The 18812-nt window shown below is 37.6% G+C and overlaps 1 protein-coding gene across 1 annotated transcript in view; it reads left to right on the top strand.

Moving 5' to 3' along the window:
- The first annotated feature begins 14342 nt into the window (after window positions 1–14342).
- The window catches only part of PARD3B (par-3 family cell polarity regulator beta), a 406080-nt gene continuing 401610 nt past the window's right edge, over window positions 14343–18812 (top strand). Inside the window, exons 1-2 of the mRNA XM_009890252.1 lie at window positions 14343–14378; window positions 14568–14669. Coding sequence (XP_009888554.1) covers window positions 14343–14378; window positions 14568–14669 — 138 coding nt within the window. The remainder of the gene's footprint in view (window positions 14379–14567; window positions 14670–18812) is intronic.

The following is an 18812-nucleotide window of genomic DNA, read 5'->3' as shown; positions in this document are numbered from 1 at the left end:
TGGGTAGCCTTGAGCGTTCTTGTGAATAATGACTATGTTTGCTGTAGGTGTTTCCAGTAGATCTTTTTTTTTAATTTTACAGTGAAATCTTGCTTCTGTAGGTGCTTGAGCGTGGCATAATATGTGGAACCAATGTATGTGGATGCAGTTGTGGAGCCCAAATAGAACGAATGAGGTAGCTGACTGAAAAGTAAATTGGACTCATCTGTACGAGTGATAGATGGCATCAAACTGCAAATGAAAAGGAAGGTTGTAGTGGCATCCCAGGACTGTTGCAAAATATATGCAAATACAGCATTTAATCAAGTTTGCTTACCAGCTGTTGTTTTCATTTGAAGTTTCTTGTGGGGTTGTACTGACTGGATTAAAATTGTGTAAGAAAAGTTTCCATGTGGCCGTCCTGCAAGCTCTGGAAAGAAATTCCTAGTTAGAGGGCTGGAGAAAGTTTCCACAAACGAGTAACTGGAACGCATGCCTCAGGTGTCATTTTCCACATTTGAGCTGAATGCTCTCCTTACTTTCCTGTCCGTTAGCTGTTTTGCAGTGACTCTTATTCTGCCTTGCGGTCTTCTTTTTTCCTTTAAATCTCTGAAGCTGTTCCTTCCCAACTGTTTTGTGGTTCTGTTTTCCTGAAGATATTTGGAGGAGCAGGAGAAAGCAGTTCTTTTTGCACTTCAGGATAAAGGCAGGGCAGGAAGAACCCTTCTGCACGCCAGTGGTACTGAATTTCAATGAAAGAGTGAATAACCTCGTTCTTTTCTTTGTATTCTATCTGGCCAAAATCCACTTCCTGAGATGTGGTCAGGCATATGGCATAAAGTTTTGATCATGTGTTAATTCTGGCGTGTTCTGTATTTTTAGTCAGGTGAAGGTAGAAGGTGATCTCAGGAATGAGAGAATTGTCGTTGTTTGGGTTTCATCCAGTTCTGTCACTTGGCTCTGCCAATGTGATTAGAGATAGAGGTCTCTTGGGCTATTCACCAGGTGTGTTTGCTGTATCTCAGAAGTCAAATACTAAAACTTATCAATATTGTACTGTGATAATATAAATATTATTAATATAACACAAAATGTAAAAGAGATTATATAATAATTCCCACAATGTAATATTATGCTGGTAAATATTTTCATTACTTTTTAAACTTCCTGCTCATTTTCTTTCAAAAAATACCCAGAACCAGTGAGGCTGACTAATCTTTATGGAATTAGGCAGTGCTTGTCTTAGTTGTGCCTTCAGAACATTCTTGTCCCAGTCGTTTTTGCTACTTAGAAGTAAAGGGAGGAGGGAAGCTGGTTAATTCAGCATTTCATGTGAGAACAAAGTGGCACGTAGCAGCTTCATCTTTTGCAGACCTTGCTTCAACACCTGTATAGTTGAAAATCCTTTATTTCCCTCCCCACACATCCAATTCCTAGTAATCTATTACTTTCTACCACCCTTTTCTTTCTTTTTTCCCTTTTCTTTCTTTCTCTTGGAATGAACTTCTGCCTTAAAGGGACTCAACTTACATCTTCGAATACTTCTGATGCTTTGGATATTTAACTACCATGGCTGTCTCAGGCGCCAGTGCTAGCGAGATGCTACAATTGTGCGTAACGGCTCTATTTTGGAGGACAGTGAGCAAATGTACTGTGAAAGGTTATGTATTTTCTCTATCTTCTGAGTGAGGAAAAATACCCCAATTTCACCCATAATGATTCTTTAAAGAGAGCAATGAATTGCAACTGCTAGTAGGTTGACAAGAGAGCGTGGAGAGAACTGATTAGGGTTGATATGGGAAGTGGCACTGGTGGGAACTGGTGCCATTGCTGCAATGCACCAGCCTTGGAAGTGTCAGACAGTGGTGGTCTGGGGTCTGACTGGCCTTACTGACAGTGCAAGTCTGCCAACCTACTGGCAAAATTCCTCCCCAGCCTCTGCTCAGTGGTTGGTCCATGCAGGAAATAGGATGGTACTGCAGCAGAAAAGTCCTGTTGTTTTCTGTGAAATACTTTCATATGATTGAGGTAGAGGATTTTTTCTTCCTTTCTATGTGGAATCAAGGATATAATTCTGTAATTTACTACTGTTTTTTCTTGAGCTTTGTCTAAAGCTCGGTTTATGTTGTAAGGTTTTACAGGATTTCAGTGTACCCGATCTGCATTGTCTTACAGGCATTTGTATTCTGTTTTATAGGAGTTCAGAGTCTGCTGTTGCTCAGTCACATGTTTGAAAGTCCCAGCTGCTTCTGATAAGCAGTCCTGTGTCAGCTGCAAATACATTAATCACTTTATCAAAGGAAGGCCCAAACATTTGTAAATAAAATGATCTTAGATAGTTTCTAGATGCAGGACTGAAGTGCTGGCTGCTCTTATTGTAGATGCTGAGCCATTTATCATTTTTTCTTCAAGATCTTCAGTGCTGAGTTTGTTACAAACTGAGTTTTGTGAAGGTACAGCCAGCCTGTGTTTTTTTTGTTAGCTGTAGCTGTACTGAATGGTTTGAATTTAAGGTATCTTCAGTTTTAGTTGGAAAAATAACAATGTTGTTCACTCACTGAATCTGGACTTTGCTTTTGAAAAGCAGTGGTCTTGTACACATGCCTTTCTTATTTTCATAAGGTGTCCTTTTTTTTTTTCTTCTAATTTCTGTGTGAAAAATGGGTGGCAGTTTGAAGGAGTAGCTTTATAGTTCTGTGTGATCACTTTAAGTTAGATTTTGAGAAGTCATTACCGTGGTCCCTCAACCTCCCCAGTGTTAACCTTCAGATATCAAACAAAAAGCCAGACTGAATGCGAATTAATTATTTGCCAGGTACCTGTAGCTGTGTAGCAGTTTGCTTATTAGCGTAACAATACTATTCTGAATATTGTAGCTAATATTTGACATGGAGAACTTGGGATATGGAAGTTGAAACTTAAAAAGTTATGGCTTTACTTAGAGATGTTTTGTTCTGGAGCTGTTGTGTTAACTTATGTAGGGATGAGTCTTGTGTTTCTACATTGTTGAAGCAATCTAATCTACTGGGCTTGATGAGCTAAAGGATAGTCTTAGTTTATAACTGAAGATCAGTGTACACTTGCATTCTCGTATTTTCATAGTTATCTTGGATTCAGAGCCTCAAGTGCACTCTAGTTTCAGTTGAGGCTTTAAGGGGAGGTCTTTTGTAATTGTTAAAACTGCATTGTGTGGACATCTGTCTAAATGCATGTCTCTGACTATCTTTGCCTGTTCTGGTTTTGCATACTTGTTCTTCACTGAAATATACTTAAATGTCAAATGTTGGAGTGTAATGTAAAGGTGGGCTATGTGATCCCTCTATTGCTGTATTCTCTACATAGTATTTTACTCAGATAATATTCAGACAGTGGGCCGTATTCGGAGAGTGGTTCTCATTCAGATTCAGTATAAAATCAGAACACTTATTTTTGAAGGGTTCTAGTGCTGCAAATCAAAGTTGGAGTGTAATTTACGATGTTCTGGGTTCATTATGGATGTATATATCTGTGCTCTGACTATTTGACTGTTGGGAGTTCCGTGCTAGGGATATCTTTGCAGTTTTTTCTGTTTTCCTCCTCAGACCTAATGAGCGAGATGGGTATTTTTTACCCCCCCTGCATATTCAACTGCCAGGATAGACCAACTTTCTCTTCTGCTCTCTAGTGATAGTGGAGCTCACTAGATGAGATGAATACCTTCCCTGCCTTGTGAAAAACAAACAGACTTTCTATTTATTAGTACATAGTCCTATTAATTTCTCAAAGCATAATCATTTAAAGATGCCTAAAGAACAAGAAATATTCTAGGCTCTCTTTGCAAGCACTGCCTCTGGGGGCAGAAGACATTCACTGTCCCTCCGTTCTGCTGTGGTCTGCAGTATGCAGGTGTCAAGTGATGTGGGTGGAGGAAACCTATTCACTGTGCTCACTTTCCCATACTTTGTAACCTATCGGAGGAACTTTCAGTGTGTTTGTGTTCTATTGTTTGTCTTCCAGGAGCTCAGGGCAGGATCATTATCTTAAAATGAGAACTGGGACACTTTTAAAAAAAAAAAAATGAAACCGAGATGATGGTGGTGTGTATATAACCTGTAAGTCAGGTTGCTTGTAGCAAGCATCTTCACCTTGAGAGACTGCCCAAGATGGAAGCTCTCTGATCTCTCAGCTGGTCTTGCTGTAAGGAGGTGGCTATTATAACTTGTAAATGTTTGATTTTCCATCTAGTCAAGTAGACCAGAATGTGTTGATTCTACATGAAAATGAATGAGAAAAAGAAAGGAAGAAAAAAGAATTGGAGAAAGATGAGTTTCATTAATCCAAAATGAAGTTTGGTGTATGATGGGGTGAAGGAGAGAGAAGTGGTTATTGGTCCTTGCTGTCGTGTTTTGACTCGTAGTCGTAGTATCCAAAATGAAGTTTGGTGTATGATGGGTCGAAGAAGATAGGTGAAGGAGAGAGAAGTGGTTATCGGTCCTTGCTGTTGTGTTTTGACTCGTAGTCGTACCTAGTCCTATTAATTTCTCAGAGCATAATAATTTGAAGATGGCTGAAGATCAAGAAATCTTCTAGGCCCTCTAGTATTGACTAGCTATTTTTGGACCATTTAGCATGTTAAATATAAAGCTGATAGTGAGCTGTGCTTACGCTGCGTTAGTCTCATTCCAAAGACTAAAATGAAACTGCGCTTTCTAGTTGTTGGCTGCATCTGCCTCCACTCAGTAGTCCCCCTGACTTCAAAGAAAAACAAGGGAAGATATTTCTGCCCTTTCCCAGATGGGTAACACTTTTTCTGTCACAAGTCTGTGGTACTCCACAGGCCTTATGCATGAATTGTTTGGTTGTCTTTGTTTGTTTTGCTCTTTACACCCTGATCCTTAAGAGTCAATAAGGCAAACAGTGTGAGCAGACTTCACAAAAACTACAGATGTGCTGAGATAAAACCAACCTTAGTGACAAAGACAAATCTGTTTCTGTATTGACCTAATCTGATTAGAGTCCCCGTTTTGCCATTAGGTTTTTAGCACCTTCAAAGACAAACTTTTAAAATCAGATATTTAAAGTGACATTATGTAAAATTTTATTTTTTTTCCAGGACTTGTTTCCTACTTTGTAATTGCACCACTTGGCTATATCACATCCAGTGATGATTTAAAAAAAAAAAAAATTGGGGGAAGGGTAACTCACAACTAGTCTTGAAAGATACAGTGAATGAATCTAAACAAAAATGTAGTGTGTGTGTAAAATACATAAAATGAGATTTTTAGGTTTTTTTAATTGCTTTTTTACATGGAATAGCTTCCTCTGTTATAGCCTAAAAGGAGATCTTCCAAATAGTACAGCAAATTGTGTTGTTTTGAAAAAAGTCTTTGGTTCAACTCATACTGGAATGTTTAATTTATTCCTGTTAAGCAGAGTAAGGTTTGTTCTATGTTGTCTTACTGTGTGAGGAAAACTTCTTAACCTCTCTGAAAATCAAAATGTGTGCTGTGGCTGGAAACAAAGCATCATGGATACATTATTGGCTTTACTGGCTTTATTTCCTGTAATTTCTGATTTTATTCACTGTATTGGAATCAGGACACATGAGTTGGCATAAACCAGGCACAAACAGATCAAGTGCGCCCTTCTCCAATAAGCACACACATTAAAAAGTATTTTGATCTTTTCAGAGGTTCAGGTTTTTTGTGGTTAATGTATTTTTAATCCTCGTGAAAAGATGATCCTTAATGCTCATTTGCAGGTAATATTTTGCTTTTTTAAAAAAATGGACTGATATAAGGATTCTTCAGTTGATTTCCTGTATGTTCTTCATGCATGCAAATACTTACAATTTTTGTTTGTTTTGAGGGTCTGACTTGAACTTGGAAACAGTTCAGTACACTGTAACTGTTGAATGTGAATTAGTAAGGGAGGCTTACTAAGGAGAAATTTTAGATAGGAGTTGGCTGCTACTGTTTTGGGGATGATACTGTGCTCAATAGTTATGTAATCCAGTAGTCTTTTAATTTTCTTGAGGTAATTGGTCTAAGATTGCTGAAGTTACTATTAAGTGAAAACTAATTTTAAGAGGCCCTCATGTAGCAGGCAGCGGTGTCCTATCTAAGCCCCATGAAATGTGTAAGATCTTCGTGATTACTTCAGCTATGTACTTAAATGTGTTGCAGTCATGTGATAAAGCCTATAATTTAAAAAGCATTTACTCAAGTAGTTTGTTTAATTGGACCTCTTCTTGCAGAAAGGGAAATGAGAGAGAGCAGCTCTTGCTGAGTTACGAGTGTTACAGCTATGAGGTGGGTCTCTTCGTTGGCAGATGCTGTCCTAGTGGGAAGTTGACAGATGCAAGCACTGCTCAGAATTATGTCACTGTCAATATTGTAGGGTTTTTTTTTAAATTTCTGGTTTGCTTCACTTTATAGCTTACAGTAAAGAATAGTCTCAGGGCTGACTGTATCAGCTGAAATGAAAATGCCCACGCTATTTGTGAATACTATGGAAAGGGAGGTGAAGTTATGTTTTGGTAGGGGGGTTGAAAGCTTATTAGTCAGCCCTGCTTAATTTACTGTTAAAAGTGAAGAACTTTGTCTTGTATGTACTCAGAAGTTTGATTGCTTGGGAGTAACTGCTTCCTGTTCTCCATCACCTCCCAGTTAAGGCAGAATTCCGCTCTTAAAGAGCCTTTCTTAGGTGGCTTTATTTTTATAGTAACTTGTTTTATCTGGAAGGCACGTTAGGAAGCACCTTTTACAGTCACCTTTCTAGGACTTCTACTGTATGGCCTTCTGTGTTTTCCATAGTTTATTGCTGGATGCTTAAAAGCAGTTTCTTTGAGTAGACTACCTTTTGTCCTCTGCCTTCGCCTCGGTTGTAATTTCTGTCTTTGAGTTCAATCTTTTTCTTGAATATTACTGACTTGAGAGAATGTGTGTCACTTCAGCTGGTAGATAGAAAGAAGTTTTATCTTCTCTAGCATCTTAAAACATTTTAACTTCTAATGCAAGCAGATTCAGAGTTTGGGTGAAGGAGAGCAACAATACTGGGGAATACATGACGAATCTTTTTTTTTTACTATCTCACTCTAGTGTGTTTCTGTTCCTTGTATTATCTTGAAGGTTTCTTGAAGGTTTCTGCTGCTCTTGAATTTCTAGCTAGGTATGATTAAAAATGTCTAGTTTAATTTACACTGTATAGCTCTACAGTTCAACTGCGTAACTAATTCAGAGTAAGAATTTATTTTCAACAGTGAGACCTAGAAATGTGGGTTTGTAACTTACTCAGTTGTACTGTAATGCAAACTAAACTGCGGGAAGCTTCCTGAGCATTGAAACCTAAGTGTTGCTTTTTCTCTATTTTGGGACGTTTGTGAAAAGAAGATGTAATTTATACTCAGTTGCCCTTCATATAGGGAGGCTTATTTGGATCTGGTCAGTACTAGGATGTGCTAAATTCGGTAAATGTCTGGAACATGCTTAATCTCTTGTGCAGAAAGGTGTTCATCTTTGATTTTTACAGAAGCTGCTTGTGTTTGCTTTTATTCCGTGTTGCTAGAGAAATTATACAGTTCTAATACTTCAGCTGTTTTCATGTGTATGAATGTAGTTCTTCACCTGCTAGGGGGACGGGGCGTGCTACATTGTTATTAGGGTTTTTCTTGGGTTGTATAAGGATGTTCAAGTGCACGTACCTTGTGTTGTTGCTGAGATCTAATCATTCAGCTCTAGGTCATTCTTGAGAAATCCCTCTGCTGTGACTGAGGAATATTCAACAGCCAGCAGTGATAATATGTAGTGTGTAAACATTTGCTTCCTGATCAGCTGTTGATTTTTGGGAATAGTCATATTCCCATAAAACCAGAGCCCCACCTCTACTATGACTGATGATGGCAGCCCAGTTGCAGGCAGTTGAAATGCAGTATGACGAGAAGTACCACTCCAGGCTTGTTTGGAGGTAGGTATGGTAAACAAACAAAAAATGCTAGGTGCGGTTCTAATTTAGTGATAAACTCTGAGAAGGATTTAGAGATGAATTTTGAGGCTGTAACCAGTTGCATCCAGTTGTTCCTCTCCAACTCCCTTTTTGTACTCCGTTCCGCAAGCTGTGGTTTGAGAGTAACTAATATGTAGTGCTATTTGGCTGCGTACATCATGTAGACTTAGAATACTTATAAAAATCACTAAATTCTTCTTATGTATTGAGAGGTAATAGATCACATTGCAGTATACAATCTAAAAATAATTAAATGGTAGAATCTCTTTTACTGACCTTAACCTAAAATATCCTCTTCATCAGCAAATATGTTGTGACTGTGGGTTTTTTAATCTTATTTTTAGACGGTCTAAATGACAGAAAACAACACAGCCAGAGTCTAGTCTTTCTCCCCTTTTCCTAATACATTGTTTTTCACAATACATCGTTTTTCATTCTGTATTTCACTGAAGTCTTTTTGCTCTAGTGAAGCAATAAGGTGGAGGTGCTTCTGAATTATCAGCCTGAGAAGTAATTGTGGGAGGAGTCTTAGCAAGTCATTTCTATTTCTGAATTTTTCAGTGCATCCTATCTTTACCATATTTCAATTAAAAATTCCAGGATAGGGATTGCAATTAATTTTATGCAATTTGCACAGCAAACAATAAATAATTGCGAAATCATTAAGTGCTGGTGTTTATTTTATTGATGGGCCAGCTGAAATGTATTTAAATTTGTTAGGATTCTCTTGCTCATTAACAGTCTGAAATACGCTATATGAACTGCAACATTTATAAAGTATGTTGCTTTAGTTTTCGGAAAAGTAGATTGACACTTTCCTATTTGAGTTTGGAACAAGAGGAATCAAGATGGTGCTCCAAGTTTTTGATATATTAAAAATGTTTATCTATAGATGTATATAAAACACTAACAAAAAATTGGAGTATCTTTTAATTATAGGCTGGTCTTTCACTTAAATGTGTGTTTGACTGAAAATAAATGCATAGAAGAATTCTTGAACCTGCTTTAGACTATTTGAAAACTGAAGGTGTTGCATTAGGTGGCAACAGTTAAGTTAGGATTCTGTGACAAGAAGAATGTCAAAACCACTTTTTTTAATTTATGGCACTTCTCTGCCTACATTGCACTTGTGCATGCATGTGACCTGGCTTTAATTTAACATTTGGTAAATATTTGCATAGTAATTCCTAAAGTGTTCTCCCACACATAAAGGAAATGATGATAAACAGCTTTTAAGTGGCTTGATGTTAAACACAAACATGACTTGCAGCCCTAAGGTAAAATGCACATTAGAGTAACTGTTCAATATTCATTTGGGAAGTGCTGGTATGTATTATACCAGGTAACTTATTCATACTTTTTCTTTACATATTTGGCTGTTTCTGTTGTATACCTCAGTAAAAGTTCTGCATAAGGGTTATATGCTGTGCTGCAATAGAACTTCTTCCCACTCATACTGTTAGGATTTTTTGGAGCTGTTTTGAACAAAACCTGTGGATATGTTTTCTCCTAAATGACCCTGCTAGCAGGATTGCATTTAGGAGCACAGATAGATGGTAACCGTACTTGAATGCTTCCCAGAGTTTCGAGGCTGCCACTAGGTTTTTATTTTCAGAAGAGACTCATTCTTTTGTTTTTCAAAGCTAATTCTTTCTTCCTGAGCATGTGAACTTCCAGTGATGATGGTTAAGAAGATACTGGGAGGAATCATTCTAGACGCTGTCACTCATTAGAAGAGGATTTTAATCTCAAACAAGAAAACTAGAACCTCTCAGTTTAAAAAAACAACAACAAACAACCCCCCAAACCCCTAGCATTTTAAAATACAGTTCTTACACTTTTATTTTGCTTTTATATTTGGTAGTTTTCTCAGTTTTTCTCACATTTCTCAGTAGATGTGTCCTTAATCAATACCTTCCCTGAGCAAAAATGGGATAAGTGTAATCTTATCCTATATTGTTTATAAACTTAAAATACAGCATTTTCTGCTTTGAACAGATAAGAAGTGTTATTTCATTGAAGCAAATGTATGCAAGCTGGGATCAACCCTTCTCATGTGTAACATTGCAGTAGCTTACCACTTCTGTTACTGGTGTTACTGGCTTCTGACTTTCAGAGCTTTCAGAAAATACTGTAGAAACAGAAAAGCTGTCTGTTTTGCAAAAACTCCAGTCATATAGTTTATGAAGTTACCCTGTTAGTTTGGAAATGCAGTCTCCTGCCTAGTGGTTTTGGAACATATGGAAACCTGAAGTGTTTGTGATTGTCATATCTTACTAAAACTTAAGAAACATAAAGTAAGACCATCCCTTTCTAAGGAAAGTTTCGATTTCTCTGATGATTATTTTATCTTGGATGTGCCACAGTTATTTTTGAGACCTATTCTGCTCCTTTTGAGTTCTAAATAATGTGTAAAACACAAGAGTGTGTATGCATGCATATTCATTTTTCCTCCTGTTACTGTCCCATCCCCTGCTCATTATGTGGATGAAATGGTACTTGGGACTTAAGATATTCAACTCTTACATCTGCTGGTAGTTAATGGCGTTTTATATGGTGAGTTAGCTAAAATATTGGTGTTTTATTTATTGAAGCTTTCTAGACTCTTGGTGGGAGTAAAGAAGCACAGAAGAAATTACTGTATAGATTTTAGGTTTTTTTTTATATAGACACTCTGTATCCTGTGCATGGCAGTGTTTGGAATTCATCCAAAGAACAGAAAATGTTCTGACTTTTGAAATCTCTTTGGAATGGGTGAGTGATTTTGCTGGTCAGATGAACTGTTGTTACTTCTGTGACTGTGCAGAGGGAATTTCTTCCACCTAGGCTATCTAGCAGTAGTTACTATTTGCTTCATCAAACAAGTCTATAAAAAGCATCTCTCTCTCTGTGCTTAGTAGTTGTTTTTTTAACTTTCAGGGATGAATTTCTGTTTAAGTTAATAGAAGCCAGTTTCACATTTGTAGTTCTAAAATGGCAAGTGTTCAGTCCTGTTGTAGTCTCTGGTGGTTACTGTAATTGGGGAGTCTTTGAGATCCAAAGGTCGTAGTGTTTGTGGGAGTAGTGCATAAACTGTTAAGAAGTATTTTTCTGCTGAGGAAATCATGTGAATCCTGTTCTGTTTTAGTTCTTGTATTTCAGTTGTGGGAGTAGTGCATAAACTGTTAAGTATTTTTCTGCTGAGGAAATCGTGTGAATCCTATTCTGTTTTAGTTCTTGTATTTCAATGTGAAATATCATTCCTAATCTAACGTCGACCACACTTTGTCCTAAAGATTGGTGAGGAATGGCATCTTTGGTTCTTTCAGAATGTTTTAGAGACTACGTTCTCTTGATATGGCCAGTAGCAAAACCATTACATTACTATATTTGTTGCGGCCCAAAGTAAGAGGAAAGTTAGGAATTCATTAAGCCTAATATAGTTCAGGGTAGCTGTGTGTGTCTAGAGCTTGTTCCCTGCCAACTTGCTGCATTCTGTTGGGTCAGTCGAGCTTTTACACTGCTTTTTTTCCTTGTTTCTTTTTCAATGACACATCTGGGTTGGTGTAGCTACTGAATCACAAATAGAAGCGAACATTGAGAGCAAAATATTCCAATTAGCTGTTTATTTTTTTCCACATCAGCTTTATTGTGTCCACAGGACACTTAAACAGCTTAATATGTATAACAAGTTTTAATTTATCTTCAGACAAAAATGTTAGCCACAGAAGTTTATCTAATTAAGAGGAGTAGTTTTCAGGTATGCTCTTTTTAGTGTTACTAGCTATGGAAACCTTTTGTGATTGCATTAGTTAAAAGGTTCAGGAGGAACATCTGTAGCTACTGATGCATTCCAGTTTGAGAGAATCCTATTTTGTAAGTTTATTGGTAGGGTCAAGTGGCACTCTTTCACAAGGTTTCTGCATTAGGTAAATTGTTTGATGTAAGTTAACGCGCTCGCTTGTTGCACGGCTTCTCGGCCTTTTCATCTTAGAATTTTGTGGTTATGGTAAAAATGCTTAAATCATGGGCTTTAAAATAGAGCTTTAAGCTGTAATGGTTGTCTACACTTCATCACTGTGCAGAGACAAAAGCATGTTAATTGATTTTCTTAAATTTTGTAATTTTGAGCGCCTGATACCTAGAATGAACAAACACTTGGTATTTCACAAATGAGTGGTCTCAGTGTGAAATGAAATAACTGTAGTTAGAGGTAAATTGCAGATCAAATGGATATGTTACAAATAGACATCCTTCTATGTGCTTTATTGGGTGGTGGTAATTCAGCCATACTGTACCTTAGACATACTTAAACCTCAAAGAAGTGCAAGGGAGTAAAAAGGCTGTGGGTTAACCTAAGGCAGCTAAGCCCCACGCAGCTGCTTACTCACTTCTTGCCCAGTGAGCTGGGGAGGGGAATTGTAAGGGTACAAGTGAGAGAACTGATGCGCTGAGATAAAGACAGTTTAAGATTTAAGTTTAATAGGTAAAACAAAAGCTGAGCACACAACTCTGCCCCTCCTCCCCCTTCCCTCCAGCTTTTATTGCTAAGCACAGTTTCTTATGGTATGGAATATCCCTTTGGTCAGCTGGGAGGCAGCTGCCCCGGCTGTGTCCCATCCCAGCCTGCTCATTGGTGGGGCGGTGTGAGAAGCGGGGAAGGCTTTGATGCTGTGTAAGCTCTGTTCAGTGACAGCACAACGTCCCCGTGTTATCAAGCCTCTGAGAGTCACAAATCCAAAATATAGCACCATGCAAGCTACTACGAAGAAAAGTAGCTCTATCCCTGCCCAAACCAGTATGTGTCAGTGGAAGAACTGAAACTGAACTACAGAAGTTAGATGGGTCCAAATAGGAAAAACATTTTGTTTAGAGTTTGGCAGCAAAGTTGACAGTGGCATGATGGGCTGACCTATTGGTAATGCTGGGGTGGTTGTGGTGTGAGGTTTTTTGGTTTGTTTGGTTTTTTGACTGCTGCCTATTGATGATACAATAAAAAAGCCTAATGCAATTGAGCCACATCTGCACCTACGATGGAATTATCCTGATTTATCTGCTGTCTGCATCACCTGATGGCCAAAGTTATAGAATGCCCCTAAATAAATACGGAGTGGAATAGCCATACTTCTCAGGGACTTCCTTACAGGGGGAATATCGAAACTAGAGATATAGAATGTGCTAGTCTATATAGTGTGTCTGTTGTGCTTCACTTTGCTTCTGAGAACTGTGGTCTAATTAGACTTGACAAAGAAGAAGGGATTGGAGATATAGACATAATATAAATGGAATCATTGGGATTGCATATCATACATCAGCAGTGTTCTTTCTTTGTCCATTTCTGAAACCTTTCTCAAAGCTACGTGTGTGCATGCCAGTTTCTTGACCCTTAATTTTAGCGTATTCTGGCCAGTCTCCATAATATTTGATGAAGGACTCAAATATGCTTTGTAATCTTAACTAAGCATGTTTCCTTTCTTCAGCATGCTGTGGGAGATGTGCCAATTAAACACTTATCAATGCTGATACCATAGAGTACATGTTGGTATGACTCAATGAGCTGCCACGTGTTTGTTAAATCATGCTGGGTGGCCATAATGGGATAAATGTTTAAATGTTAACCAAGGCAGTTCAGATATAACTACCACTTAGCCTGTCCCCCTTGGAAGTTATGTGTACACAGGCAGCAGTTATGATTTGGGTACAGTGGTTACAGGCTATGTGTCTGTTCCCTGATTTGTATTTCATGTCAGGGAGAGTTTGTTGTTGAGCAGTGTACTCTGAGCCTTTTGGCTTCAGGGTCAGTAGAGTGATGGCTAAGCTCTCAGTTGTTGAAGTGAAGTAGTTAATATATGAAGAAAGCATTAGTTTTGGAAAAGTAACATGATACCTGTTAATAGGTACACAACGTTACATTGGAATTTGAGAGCATTTACTTGTGAAAATAACTTGTGATTTATTTTTTTTGGTGACAATAGCCTGACCTATGACCTCAGAGAAAGAAATGATGGGTATTTTTATACCCATATACACATTTATGTACATTTTATACCCATATATACATTTTATACCCATTTATATACATATATACCCATATACACATTTATACACATACATATGTGTACCTCCCAAACTCTTAAGTGGTGCATGTCCATACGTATATAGATATGTTTATGTGTGTATGCTGATAATAACCCAAATATTCCGACCGTAAAGTATGGTAAAAAGAAATTTTTTCTTTTAATTATTTTAATTTTGATTTCTTCTTATTTTTGATTAACTATTTAACTGAAGTAAAGAATTCAACCTGCTCTAGGTGACCGTGGTCTGGCAGGGGGGTTGGACTAGATGATCTCCAGAGGTCCCTTCCAACCCTGACCATTCTGTGATTCCATGATAAGGCAATGGAAGTGTATGATAAGGCAATGGAGATGTACATTGTAAAGGTCTTTTACATAGTGTTCTATAGGTCTTGTTATGTGTCTGTAGTTTTCCTTCTCTCAGTTTCAATTTCAAGCAGTGACTTCAAGCGTCTGCCTCATGATTAAAGATGGGGTACAAAGCTGCTTTGTCCAATGGTACTGAAGCCATGCAAGGTTAGGTTAAGAAGTCTTGCGTCTGTCTTACAGGATCCAACTTCCTGGGTAAATATTCACCACCTGGAGTATACAGATGGAGGAATCCTGGACCCAGATGATGTGCTGGCAGATGTTGTGGAAGACAAAGATAAGGTAGAGCTTTGATGAAAATACTACTTCTGCTTTTTGTTGTGTCTTTTCAAATAACTAATGCTACTTTTTCATTTCTTGGACATCTGGCAGGTGAAGTAGGTATTAAATATTCTTAAATTAAACACATCTGCCTATAGGTGCTGTAGCACTGTTTCTGGAGTAGAACTGGATGGGCGGGGAAAGCATGACCAACGCAATGAAGATAATCAGAGGAGCCTAACAGTTGATTTAGGATTTAACCCTTTCAAGCAGCTCTGTGCTGCTTTTCATTGCTGGATGAAAATAGTGCTGAAGGAGTATGAGGTTTTGAAGACATCTTTTTTTTTTTTTATGCCACTTAAAATATCTTTTATAATGTCTTCCTTTGCTTAGAATTGAGTTTTTGAGAATCATTCAAATGTCATGGTTCAATATGTGTGACAAAATAAACAAATCCTGCAAGGACAAAACCAGCTGCCTCAGCTGTGTTAAATTTCAGGAGGAGTTTCTGTGATTTGCTACTGAAGGTCTAACTAAGCAGGCCAGTTGTTAACTTCAAAAGGTGTGAGTCTCTAACTTTCAATTCAAATAAGATAGATGTCCTTTCTGGGTAGAGAGATGGTAGCTGCAAAGAAGCCCCTTTTAATGTTTTTGTAATTATCAGGAAAATTCAGTTTTGGGAAACTTATTGGTGACTCATTTCAGCATAGAGTAGGAACAATATAATTTATAACACTTTGCTATTCTTTTTCTTTCTTTTTTTTTTCTTCATAAAATCAGAGGAAAAAAATGTATCTACTGACTTGAAACTGAAGATCCAAATGTGGGATATGCCTGTACTTTCAGACAAATAGATTTGTATATTTACAGTGCCATATGCTTGCTGGCTTCAAAAATAATTCTGTATATTGCAAACAGAAATACTAGTTTCGTATGCTGTTGATTGTTCAATGCCTTAATACAAAGTGCAACGTTTTGCTTATGATTAATGGGGTGCTGTTTCTCAGTACCTTAGAAAACTATATAAGGTGTACTTCAGTGTCATTTTATGGTGGTTTGTGTGGGAATTCTTAAAAACAATGGAGTTTTTTGGTATATGCTCTTTTTATCAAACTTGTATTTCTTGCTTGTCCATATTTACTGAAGGTGTACTTAAAACACCCTAAGACTTTTTTCCAGTAGTGTTTGGAGACTAAAGACTGGGTTTTGAGTATTGACACAGCTGTATATAAAACATAAGACCATAAGCATAAGATCTCATAAAATGAGATATCTCAGCAAAGGGAAATGCTTTACTGGTCTCATCAGTTAATAAAAATTAGCATGTGCCTGCAGGATTTCCTCTATTTGAAGTACTGATACAGGAACACTTAGGCAAATATAAGCAGTCATTTGCAGAATATTTGTTATATCATCCAATTATTAACTTTGCCTTTGCTATACTTTATTGGTAGGTGTTGCTGGTTGAGTATGTGTTGCTGATGAATTTTCTAGTTCACATGCAGCTGTAGGTTTAAGCATCTTCTGTTTTAACAGTGCTAGGTGGGACTCTAGTTCTGAGGCTGCCTTGAGGAAAAAAAAAAAAAAACCAGGAAACCATGATCTTACTCCTTGAATGGTCTGGGATGGTTTAGTAATACAGCAAACTTTGTTTCTCTCCTGTGATGTCTCAATTACGTGTGATGCATCACTGCCATCTTCTCTTCTTCAGAAGGCCCTGGTAAAACAGTGATAAGGAAGACTTACTGAACAACAGCAGCTGCGGTGACAAACCAGTTTTTTTGATTAAACTAGGGGAGAACTGTGTAATCATGTGGGGGGACTGCTGGTTGAGAGGTCAAATAATTCTTCCCTTTGAGAAAAAGGGGTTATAGCCTCTTCACAGCATGTGTAAGTTGTTGATACTACCTACTTCCAAGGTTTGGTATGATCCGATAACAAATAACCAGCCCTACAAAAGGCTTACACGTATTCTTAATAGTTTTATTGTGGCCTGTTAGCCTTTGAGCCTTCACCAGTGCTGTTCCACGCTGAGAATATTGGCATGGGGATCTTTAAGCTTTGCAAAAAGAGGAGGAGATACTTAGATCTAATAGACGTGGTATCTAATTTGGTGTTTAAAGTCCCTAAATAGATCAAAGAATTCTGGGTACATTTATCTATGCAGTGATTTTCTTTGGTTATAATTATCTGTATGTGTGATAAATGAATAAGCCACAGCTTTGTTGCTCCCTTGTTCTTGTCCTTCTTTCCTATGCATCTGAGACAGTAATGCAGTCTCTCATTAAGTCACTCTATGAAAAAAATAAGTGTTACACTTAACCTCAGTGCCTTTAACCAAAGGTGTGTTTAGCATTGCTGACTATCAAGCTCTAGTGGCAGAGGAAACTAGCTGATGCCTTTTTTTAAGGGTTAATCTGCTCTAGATCGTAGTTTGATAGCAGTAAATTAGCACAGTTTCTTCAAAGGAAAATGTGCTTGCTAATCTATTGAAATTCTTTCACTGTAGCAACAAAACAGTGAATCAGAGTGAGCTATCAGATGTAATTTATTTGGCATTTCAAAAGCCTTTGACAGTCCTTAACAATAGATTGTTAAGAAGGCACAAGTACTCATGAGGTAAGCAGCAAAGTGCTGCTGTAGGTCAGTAAATGATTGAAAAGGAACAAAAAGGTAGAGAAAACGGTCAGTTTTCAACATTGTGAAATGACGGAGCTGGGATGCATAATGCGTATTATTGGGATCAGCAATGTTTTTGAGCTCTATTTATGTTAACTTCATGGTTTCCTCTCGGACTCAAAATTAATCAGAACTCAGTAAATAGGCAGTACAGTGTGTGAAATTAATTGCTGTCAACCGCACAGTTATGCGTGTTGGAGAGGGTGGCTTGTTCTACTTGCATATAAAACAGATCTAAATTAGTATTATATGTGCTTGGTAACATGTGTCATGTGAAAATGCCTTAGAAATTCTTTATGGTGAGAGCCCCCCTTGCTGCTGCCATCTCAGCAGTAATCCATGTCCCGAATTAGATGTCAAAGCTACTGTTGAATAGTTTTAAAATCATTTGTTTTCACTGAGTTATCTAGCAAGTGGTTCATGTCCTGATTACTCTGAATGATAGATCTAATTAATTGAAAAACCCAAATTTTGTCATTTGAATAAAAACATACAATTTAAATTGTCTGTTTTTAATATGTTGAAGCTATAAACGTAGTCCTCTTTGTATGCTCTTCTTAACAGATCTCTCACTAGAAATTACTTTTTTCCTTGAGGAAGAAAATGCCCTAAGAAAATTTCTATACTGTACAAAAAATTTGTATCAAATGTTTCCCTTCATATCATTGTGTACATTGAGCCTGTGCTTGACACGTCTTAAATGCATGGACTTAACATACCCATCTAGGTTGCCCTCTGATTTTTGTATGGAGTCATATTTTCAAATACTCACAAACACCTGGGGAGACTAAAAAGTTGTAATGAAGCCCTGTGTTAATAAGTTAAAACTTGCTTAGCTTATAGGAAAAGAGTTTAAACTGTTTATAACTTCTTAGATCAGAACAGTTCTGCTCTCTGGATACATATAAGTAGTCTGCAGGGAAATCACAGTTTCTGTCTAACCTAACATATGTGTTCATATTTTGGTAGGATTAAATGGAAACAAAGCATGCTTACTGGTTTGCTTTTATCAGTAGAGCCTTCTGAGGATGATGATCTGCTGTCAGGGTGCTGGCTTTTTTTGTTTGTCCTTTTTTGGTAAGACTACGCTTGCAAGTGTAGTATTGCAGTATCTGCAATTTGGCCAACAAAGCTGTTGAATATTTATGTAGAGACACTATTTCCTTATCAGTGCTGCTGGCAAAAGATCTAGGCTTGTCTTCCTAGAAGGTGATGGAGGTTTAACCTCTCCAGAGGCTTGTTTGTTAGCAGTGCAACTGCTTTAAGTGTACAGTGTGGGTATTTTGTGGTTTATTTATGGGTTGTTTTTTATTTGGTTTTGTTTGTTTAAGAAATGGATGGTAAAGGGTGTGTGATTGTGATGGACGTTGCACAGATGCTGAAATTGCAGTGTGCCAATATGGTCTTGGAAATAGTTTTTGCTTGGATATCTCCTTTGTTGAATATATGAGCCTTGTGTTTTTTAAAAACAGTATAAGCTTTTGA

The sequence above is a fragment of the Charadrius vociferus genome, unplaced genomic scaffold (genome assembly GCF_000708025.1).
Source record: "Charadrius vociferus isolate BGI_N301 unplaced genomic scaffold, ASM70802v2 scaffold147, whole genome shotgun sequence".
Lineage (NCBI taxonomy): Eukaryota > Metazoa > Chordata > Aves > Charadriiformes > Charadriidae > Charadrius > Charadrius vociferus.
This window is presented reverse-complemented; position numbering and strand designations above follow the sequence as displayed.